The sequence below is a fragment of the Thermobia domestica genome, chromosome 1, assembly GCF_964235325.1.
Source record: "Thermobia domestica chromosome 1, izTheDome1.hap1.1, whole genome shotgun sequence".
In the NCBI taxonomy this organism is placed as follows: Eukaryota; Metazoa; Arthropoda; class Insecta; order Zygentoma; family Lepismatidae; genus Thermobia; species Thermobia domestica.
Window position 1 is genome coordinate 66,990,847 of NC_137454.1, and position 10,761 is coordinate 67,001,607.

General features: G+C 34.5%; 1 protein-coding gene across 1 annotated transcript; it reads right to left on the reverse strand.

Moving 5' to 3' along the window:
• Positions 1-800: 800 nt before the first annotated feature.
• On the reverse strand, positions 801-9,721 carry LOC145684956 (putative gustatory receptor 28b). Its single transcript, XM_081757328.1, has 4 exons — positions 9,677-9,721; positions 8,435-8,503; positions 3,615-3,704; positions 801-947 (listed from the first exon to the last, which is right to left on the reverse strand). Exons 1-4 carry the CDS (start codon positions 9,719-9,721, stop codon positions 801-803), a joined length of 351 nt encoding a protein of 116 aa, XP_081613454.1.
• Between the last annotated feature and the right edge of the window lie 1,040 nt (positions 9,722-10,761).

A 10,761-nucleotide genomic window follows, 5' to 3' on the forward strand; every position in this document is an offset into this window, starting at 1 on the left:
CATGATTTGTTGGAGGTATTATTGAGCTATGAAATAACAAGAAGATATATTAATTTGTTAAAATTGGTGAGATATTGGTACCTGTCACCTTGTTAATTACAATATAAAAGTTGATATTTATTAAGAATTATTCATATTTTGGATGTTTCAATTTGTTATTTAACTATCAGGCAGGAACCATTGAATATTTACTGAAGTTATATGTTAAATGAATCTTTCCATTTGGGAGTAATTATTGCCTATTTGTTGTTATACGTACCACTCTACAGTCTGCATGTTATAAAGTTAATAGTGCAAATCTTCACTATCATTTGCCCAAAAACTCAATTTTCAGATATATTACCACGAGATTATGACTTTCATTCTGAATATTTAGCTGTTCTTTAAATCTTAAGATTAACACATATTTACTTGAATGGGTACGTAATTTACTCGTTAATTCTGAATCTGATAAATATTACCTACTGTTGATGTACCCTTAGGATGAATTCTTCCCACATAACGACGGTTTCACTCAGGTACACATTTGAGATATATAAGACGAGGTCGCCTTACATTGTTTCATGACATTGTAAGAGTTATTTACAGTGCCTCTAGTGACCGACTAATAATACCTGAATGAGTATAATAACGGAGACGCGATGACTAACATGGTGTTTCTAGTAAGAACAAATCTTCAACATTGTTATTGCAATCCAACATGATATTTCGTACATAAATATTATTTTTTTCTTCCCTGAATACCTTTATATCTGACTAAAATCAAACAAAACACTCTACTGTTATTTTATTCAATTGGATCAAATTTCCAGTGTTGTCACTGTGGCATCAGTAAGATTATTCTCTGCAATCAGCTCGATGGACAGGTTCTCTGAAGGTTGTCTTCCAGGCTCCACAAGTTGCAGTTGGATTAGAATGAATAAATATGTCGTAACCGCACCAGCAATCTGTACACACAAAACAAAATATTAATTCTGCTTACATGTACACACGTCATGAACTACTGTATGTCGCAGTTCATTCATCATATAAATGTATTATATTAAAAATTAGATAGTAAGTGCTTCCCTATATATTGTTACTAAAATAATATATCCAAGATCATAAAGAAGATACAAATATTACAAAATGTTTCCAAGAAAGTTACAACAACGTTCCTGCTGTGTTAATGACCAAAATAATATTTCAACACTAGTAAGATTGAAGACTCAACCTGTCTTAGAAATGCATATGGATTGTGCGTTGCAACATTGATTCAGAAGGCACAAATAGTTTTAAAGCACCTGGCACATGGTGTAAAGACCACAAACTTAGATTAGGATATTTTATGGAGAGACACCAAGAGCGGATTCAGCTAGAATGAACTAAGAGCTTCAATTTAATATGAACCATAAATACTTTCCATTATGCAGGGTGTCCAATATACAATGCAACCCGAAGTTTGGGATAGTAGAACTTTTGAACCTGAAGAGATACACAAATAATGGTTATACCAAAATGAAGCCTTGTTCATGCATATATTTTTAAACTAGGGAGCAACGATTGAAGTACACTAGGAACCACACCGTATTGCCAGATGTAGCCGAAGGTGTAAACCAATTTTTTTGCAAAACACGTAAATTGACTCATAACTCATACGTATGGATGTTCTGTCCTTAATTTTCAGTTTGTTTAAGTGGAGTAGCTTGGAAACTATGGAACAAAAAAAATAAGTTTTCATTTCCACCGATAACTAATCGGACGAGGCCTCTGTAAAGAGGAACTAGGGAAATCGTAGTTTTCATAAATTAACACTCTGCTTGGTAACATTGCTGATGTTTCAGTGCATCAAAAGGTGTGTTGAGGATCTGTCTGCATTATGCAATTCCTAAAAACAATGAAAAAGAAACTTTGAAATTATCATGATAAAACTTTTACTTACATGCACCCGGCAACACTGCTACTACCACGCAATAAGTTATCAGCTCTAAAGCAGATGGTTGAAGTGCCCACTTTTTATTCTAACACTGGTTCACACGTATCACCATGGTGGCAGCAACTTTACGAAGAGTAGAAGTGTTAATATTCTCAATGGCACTGTGAATGTTCGTTTCAAGGTCTTGTATATTTAGAGAATTGTTCTTGTATACCTTTTGCTCTAAGAAGCCCCATAGAAATAAATAGCAGTGTTGTCGAGTGTATATAAGTAAAAGTTTTATTGTGATAATTTCAAAGTTTTTTTCATTGTTTACAGGAATTGTAATGTTGCCAAGTCAGAGTGTTAATTTATGAAAACTACGATTTCCATAGTTCCTCCTTACAGAGGCATGAAAACTTCTTTTTTCTGATCCATAGTTTCCAAGCTACTCCAATTAAACAAACTGAAAATTAACGACAGAGTATCCATACGTCTGAGTTGTGAGTCAATTTACGTGTTTTGCAAAAAAGAAATAGTTTACACCTTCGGCTACATCTGACAATATTGTGTGATTCCTAGTGTACTTCAATCGTTGCTTCCTAGTTTAAAATTTTTTCATGAATAAAGCTTTATTTTGGTATAACCATTATTTGTGTATCATTTCAGGCTCAAAAGTTCTATTATCCCAAACTGTGGGTTGCACTGTATATTGGACACCCTGTATTTCTCATGTTTCTATTTTTGTTTATTTGGAAAAGTGACCCAATAGTAGTTTATTGTAAGCGACAGAAATGCTAATGCAGATATACAAATGCAAGCCCTATGAACATATTAAAATAAAGTAATCGATTACCTTATATAGTTTTCGCTCACTAATATAATAATTTACAACTTTAATATGCCCATAAATATTCCATCGATACAGCTATCGAGTGGAGTGGAGAGTGTTAATTATTTATTAAAAATTACCTTTGCTCACACATTATGGCACTTTCTTTTTGAAAGGGGGTGCGGTGGCTCAGTGGTAGAGCGTTCACCTCCGGTGCTTGGGGTCCCTGGTTCGATCCCACCTCGTGCCGTGTGAACTTTGTGGTGGACAAACACCGTGCTCGTGGGTTTTCTCGGTTTTCTCCCGTTTCCTCCCACTTTCTTCATTCCACCATTTCACTCATCTCTCATTATCACCGTCTCCTTTAGCCTAACCGGCATAAGCGTGGGACGTTAAACTTAAAGATTTCATTTCAATTTTTCTTTTTGAAATAAGGATTAAAAGATCTCTTTATTTACATCGAAAATCCATAGATACCTATTCTTCTACGAAGAGAATGGATGTTCTTTTAACAATTACTCATTAAACTAAAAACAAGTAAAATAACTACTCCAATTTATCTTTTTCTTCTCAAATAATAACAGTATTATAAATTTAGAAGTATTTATGTTATTTGCAAATGCTATAAATCTCAATAACATATTATCTTGAATACTCAAAAAAATTAATTCAGGTTGTAATTTTTTTTCTGTGTAACTTTCAACGAAATAGAATATAAACAAAAGTACTTTACGACTCCGTCACTATAAAGAATTAAATGTACCATACGTTATTTACAAAAGAGTTTTCTTTTCTCAAATTAAGAATTTAGATCCCAAAAAATTTAATCCATATGCCGTTTATATTCTAAAAAGCAATAACGAGAAATATAAAGAATAAAACTTGTACCTTATACAGCAGTGTTAAATCCAATGGAAATAATCCACAGGCTGTGAATTTGGGTTTCTGGTGCAGCAACTGCATTGAGAATAGTTGAACCTACAAGACAGAAAATAAATGTAGTTACAATCATACCAAATAGTAAATACTATTCTTTCTGTTTAAATTCTAGCCACTGTATTTTAGGATAGGATACTTATTCTGAACAGGTTGTCTACCAGGATTTTAAATCTATATGTACGTAGTGCTCAAAAGGCAAGAACAACAGTTTCGCTAGTCTTACATATTATAAAGAAAAACGTTTGAGAGTTTTTCAAGTAATTGAAAAGTAAAAACAAAAAATCCAAAATAATTGCTGAACAATATAAGTAAAAAGTCCCGTTCAAAATACAAAAGATAAATAGATTTAAATCACATATTTTAAGCAAGAGGAAAATGTAAAATGATAAGTATATATTCGAAAAAAGTAAAGTATGAAACAAGTACGAACTATGCTGTAACTCACAAGTAAACCTTACGTTTGGGTGAATCGAGTTGCTGACTGAGACACATATGAGAAAGTAGTACTAAATGTGGTCAGTATTTCAGTGAAGTTTTAGGTGCGAAGCTCCAGGGGTTTAGGAGATACAGCTACCAGAACATCACATGGAAGTACAGAATAGTCTTCATACAGTTGGAGGTAAAAGCTCTGTAAGAACTCTTGTAACGACCAAAGGTGAATAACATATATATGGGTATATATCAAGACTAGGGGGAAGTCATATAGTAAGGGTATACCTGACGGCGGCCATCTTGAAATCCGCCATTTTGAATTAAGGTTAAGTTTTTAAAATAGGAATAGGGTCATGTGATACATGATTTAAGGCGCAAATTTAATCAGAAGAACAATGATGACGTTAATTTTGATTTACGCACAATTGGGAAAAAGTTACAGGGAAATTAAATATTGTTGCAGCATATGTATTAGTCCTTCACCCCACCTTGTAAATTTTGTGTTAATGATAATAATTAAATAAAAAGCAGGTGGATAAATATTAGGTCTATGGTAAGAGTTGCCTTGATGGCGGCCATGTTCAAATCCGCCATTTTGAATCAGACAAAAGTTTTAAACAAAACGCATAACATTGACACCTTATTAATAGCAAATTTTACCATAAATCCAACGGTATAACCATTTTTGCTTTATCATTAACCAGCATTTGTTATCGCATAAACAGGTTGCTAATTTAAGGAAAAATGACCAAAGTGGAATTGAGTCATAATTGAACTTGGCTCTTTCTTCCAGAAAAGTCCTCAATTAGTACAATCAATATGTAGTTCAGAAAAGAGTCCATGACTTGCACAAATGCTCTGCTCACAGTGAGCACACCTGGCAAAGGCAATCGAGTTACACTTGACACATTTGTCGTTAACAATTCCGTCAAAGCAGTAGTCGTAAGGAGCCATCCATTTAATTTTGTGCTGGTTAATGATAAAGCAAAAATGGTTATACCGTTGGAGTTATGGTAAAATTTGCTGTTAATAAGGTGTCAATGTTATGCGTTTTGTTTAAAACTTTTGTCTGATTCAAAATGGCGGATTTGAACATGGCCGCCATCAAGGCAACTCTTACCATAGACCTAATATTTATCCACCTGCTTTTTATTTAATTATTATCATTAACACAAAATTTACAAGGTGAGGTAAAGGACTAATACATATGCTGCAACAATATTTAATTTCCCTGTAACTTTTTCCCAATTGTGCGTAAATCAAAATGAAGGTCACCATTGTTCTTCTGATTAAATTTGCGCCTTAAATCATGTATCACATGACCCTATTCCTATTTTAAAAACTTAACCTTAATTCAAAATGGCGGATTTCAAGATGGCCGCCGTCAGGTATACCCTTACTATATGACTTCCCCCTAGTCCTAATATGTACCCATATATTTGTTATTCACCTTTGGTCGTTACAAGAGGTCTTACAGAGCTTTTACCTCCAACTGTATGAAGACTATTCTGTACTTCCATGTGATGTTCTGGTAGCTGTATCTCCTAAACCCCTGGAGCTTCGCACCTAAAACTTCACTGAAATACTGACCACATTTAGTACTACTTTCTCATATGTGTCTCAGTCAGCAACTCGATTCACCCAAACGTAAGGTTTACTTGTCAGAGGTAAACTATAATAAGTAACTTATTGTAATTGAGTAAGCGTATTTTTCCTGATTACCTATAGCAAAACACTTGCTAGAAATATTGACGTTGTTTTCTTTAAAAAGTTCTGAGGTGCAAATCAAACACAGATCGGACATAATTTCCCTGTCCCTGTAAGTCATCATCATTGGTATTCTGCCATTATTGTCAGCTCACCTACTGCAACTGAAAAGATTCCATGCACAACGGTTTCTAGCTAATCTTCTTGTCTTTACACACGGTTTTTCTGTTTTGACACAGTCCATCAACAGTAGCTTCCTTCGCTCTTTTCCTCTCTTTTCTGCCACTATATCTTCTAGCACAATCCTTCCCTAATGGCATTTTAGTCTTTTAATAGCCTTACGCAATCCTTCAAGGCCAATACGTGTTTTCATTTACATGGCTCCAGACCTAATCAAGGCTATAAAAAAACTTGCTAGTTCCTAGATTGCAAGCTTGTAGCATACTTGACTAATATGGATAATATAAAGTTAGCCTCAAAATTCCTTTAAATTGACACACCTGTCAAGCATGACTTGGCACAGCCATATACACAGAGAGAAGTTCTAAGGCTAAGTCTAGCCCACTTTCAAACATTCTTGCGCAGCCTTCATTCTTGCATCTGGTCTAAACATACAAAGGTTTATACGTCAAAGCCGTCTGAATTCCAAGCATGATTTGAAATTAACATTAGACAAAGCCATACACAGAAACGAGATGTAAGGTTAACTCTATCAAGGAAAATTAAGGTCAAACTTAGACTTACTGTAGACATGCTAGCTTGCCGGGTTATGATTGAGTTCTTTTTCAGTCATTTCTCTTTTTCTTTTTTTTTTTTAATTACATCTAAAATCATTCTCTTATTCACCACTATTTCTAACTCCTTCTCATGTGTTTTCCGTTCAAGCCAACTAATAATCTCCTATCTTCTCTACACCCACATTTTGAACTCTTCTAGTCTCTTCTCATCGCTTTTGCCTAATGCCTCACATAGTACAATACTCCACAGGAAATATTTGAGGTTTCTTTCTCAAATCTTTATTCAATGATCCATAAAATACTCTTTCCTGACACCTAAATTCTTCTGTCTCCATTCCTTGCTCTTATTTCACATTCGCAATTCATGTCTTCACTAATAATACTACCCAGATATAGAAATATATTCATCTGTTCTATTTTCTGCCCTCCAACTTCTATATTTAACACACTTACATTTCGTTTCAATCAGCATTCCTTTATACCTTTCTAACATTAATTTCCATTCCATATTCTTCACAGCGCTTTTTCTAGTTTTCTAACATCTTATTGATTTTCTTTTCAGATTCAGCAACAAGTGTCATATCATCTGCAAACCGTATACACCTAATCATTCTACCTCCTACTGAAATTACAGCAAAGTTATGTCTGATTTTAATGTAGTCTCTGATCACAGAACTGTGACCTCTGATTCACAGAACTGAATACAAATGCCTGCCAAGTGTATTAATAACTATTATCGTTTAAACCAGAAAAAACGCTTTCATTGTGTTCGTACATTTGAGTTAACGTATTACAGAAACTATTTCTTTGCCCCAGGCTTTTGGCTCACTCTATACTAAAGGTTAAAATCGTAATCAATTAAGAGTTTCAATTATTTATATTTACCTTTTTTTTAGTTTGCTCCACCAGCTATCTTGCGGTTACTCAAATATTAATGTTCAAATATAAATACATTTAAAGTCCTTATTTTACTTGGAACTGAGTCCTTCCCGGTGATCCAGTGATTTCCGGTGGGAGAGGATTTGGAATATTAACTTTCCTCGATCTTTCTGCATTCGTATGCCTGTCGTTTGCTGTATTCCTGAATCGTTCACTAAAAGTCAGTAACACTTTTAAGAAAATTGGCGTTGCAAATGTGTCTTTGGTGTACATGGTCCCTAGTTCGATTCCCGGTGTAGGAATACAAAAATCGTAATTTCACAATCATTGATTTCAAACTAATCATTCGTTTCTTTAGGCTAAAACTATGAGCATAGAACGTTAAACTAAGAAAAATTTCTTTTTTCTATTTTGAAATGATTCTTCTTTTCTTAGCTTAACATCCCACGATTATATTTTTAAGGCTAAAAGAAAAAAGAAATCTTTAAGTTTTACGTCCTAAGGTTATGTCCGCCAGGCTAAAAGAGACGGTGATGATGAGAAATGAATGAAATACTAGTGGAAACGGGAGAACCTACAGACACGGTGTTTGTGCACCTCAAAGCTCACTTGGCGCGAACTGGGATCAAAGCAAGGACCCATGCATCAGAGTTAAACTTTCTACCACTGAGCCACCTCAGGCTAAAAGAAACGGATTATTATTAGAAGTAAAAACATTTTTCTGCTCTTCCATCAGGAATCGAACCGAGAACCCCATGCACCAAAAGCACACGCTTTTGCCACTGGGCCAGTGAGATGACTTCGATATAATAAATTTGAAACAATACAGTTCTGAAATGCAATTAACTCGTCACAACACATTGCTTATTTAGATTTCCCACTATCATTTCTACCTTTTTCATAATTGTGCATTACAAATATTATGAACCGACCAAGTAGTAAAATACCTCCTCTCCTCTTGGATTATCTCATTAGCGTGCGAATACATCTTTGGTACTTATAAAAATATCTTACCTCCTCTTTTGTTTCAGCATCAAGCCACCGGGTAGCATGTTTGTGCAGAATAACTCCTGTATGTTTCGCCTTCAAAAAACAAATGGAATTATCACAGAAATTAATTTTTAAAGAACATCGTATTATAGAAGTCTTTATTGAGAAATAACGAATAAAACACAGTTCTGACCAGAGCAGAATGAAATATATTAAAAACTATACTTACAATGTGTTACAGTTTCAAGGACCTAACGTCCTCTTCATCAGACACCAACACAACATCAGACACCAACACACTTCACGTTAGGTCCTTGAAACTGTAACACATTGTAAGTATAGTTTTTAATATATTTCATTCTGCTCTGGTCAGAACTGTGTTTTATTTGTTAAGCTACTTATCCAGAGCTATGGAGTTTGTTCATTGAGAAATAACGAATATAATAAACATGATAAGGACAATTAACAATATGAACAAGAAACTTTAAATTATAGTAAAACAAAACCACATTCAGACTCATGACAGCAAAGTGCTGACAAATCATATTCTACAAATGTTTGGTGGGTCATGTCAGGTGAACGTACAGACCAGGGATGCAATGGTACTCGCCGTTCTTCGAAGAAAGTTTGCACAATCCACATTCAGGTGGTTGAGAAGTGTCCTACTGAAATATGGTGTCCAGAATTGTCTGAAGGAAAGAAATGCCTTAGACCTTTATAATCCTCATATTTATAATCCTTAGATATTTATCTCTGGTAACCTCAATTCACAGTAAAACTGCTATTACATACAATAATGAAGCATTACAGTAATTTATTAGAGTAGAATGTGAAATTTGAAAGTTGATTTTCAGTTTGAATTTTAGTTTGTTAGCCAAGACAAACACAGATAGGTTGACTGCACCCGGCCATTTAGCCCTTCACGTATGAGGGATGACGTCCCTCGGTGAGCACACTGTCCGAGAAAAGGGAAGGAAGAAATGATTGGGGAAGCAAGGAAGTGGCCTGGAATCTAGAAGTTAGGTACCACCCCGGCATTTGCCTGGTATGAATGAGGAAAACCCAGGAAAACCTCATTTGCCTGGATTAAGTAAACTGTAGTTAGTCATTGCAACTATGAATCACTTCACCGTCATCACAAACTTCTTTTATTCAACATGAGTTTAGAAAAGGTTTTGAAAAGGAAACAATTGGCAGAGCGTGTCGATAGATTTAGAAGATGATTTCCCGTCTCAAGTCTAAATGTGGTCGATAAACGGATCCTACCTGTAACGCACGAGCAACGTACAACAGAATTTTAAAGGCCGACATCTGTGGTTTCTGGTGTATTTCTCAACTGTTTTAGAATTTCTCGGTTTCCTCAAATGCATGTTACGGTCGAATGTTCAAAAAGATTAAGTTCTCCCTCAATGTAACATGTCGTTTTTCCCGGACCTGTTTCGATGTTTGCTGTCGTCATCATCAACTGTAGGACAACAAACGTGCTTTTGATTCTCCTCCAGGCTTAAGTATACTCGACATAATTTTCATAATCAATAGTGAAGTGTGTATTAGTTCACAAGCTCTTATCACACACACCATTAGTATTTCGATATTCTTATGTGCCTATGCGATCAAGCGAAAATTCATTCAAGTTGGATTGGCAAAATTTGTCTTGTAGCATTGCATCTTCCCAGACCTAAAACTGATCGAAAGTGAATACACAAAGCACTTTAATCATTAAGTAATTCAACAAACTTTGCTGAACATGTATATGTCTGAATAAAAATAAAAATTGGATTGATACGACTTATTCTGATTTTGAAAAAGCGCTTGACAAAATAATAATGATGTTTTATTGAATAAACTATTAAATTTCGGATTTCAATATCCATAAGAAAAACTAAAGGAATCAGATCTTAAAGTTAAGTAATATGTGATAAGCAACCTATTTGAATACTGTCTGTTAACCTTTAAGTGCCACAGGGTTCAAATCTAGGACCTCTCGTTTTTATAATGCTGGATTCTGCAGAAAACACACACTGTTTTAAAATTGAACTGGTAACCAGACTGATTATTTGGCACCTGATCTTTTGTTTCCGAATTGAATTATAACTTGAAGCTTATTGCTTACATTTTTATGAAGGAAAATATTCATCGTCAGAAAATCCAAATATTGCATTAAACAAGCAGAATACTATACCAAGGAACGACTGAATAAACAGTATAATTAGTTTCATTTGAAACACAAAAATTACCTCCAAAGAGATATTACACAAAGTAGAATGATACTTTCGTAAATTATTTAAATTTAATGTTTTGTTCCCTTCCTTTGTTGAAAAGACATGTTCACTATTAAACTTTGAGGCATA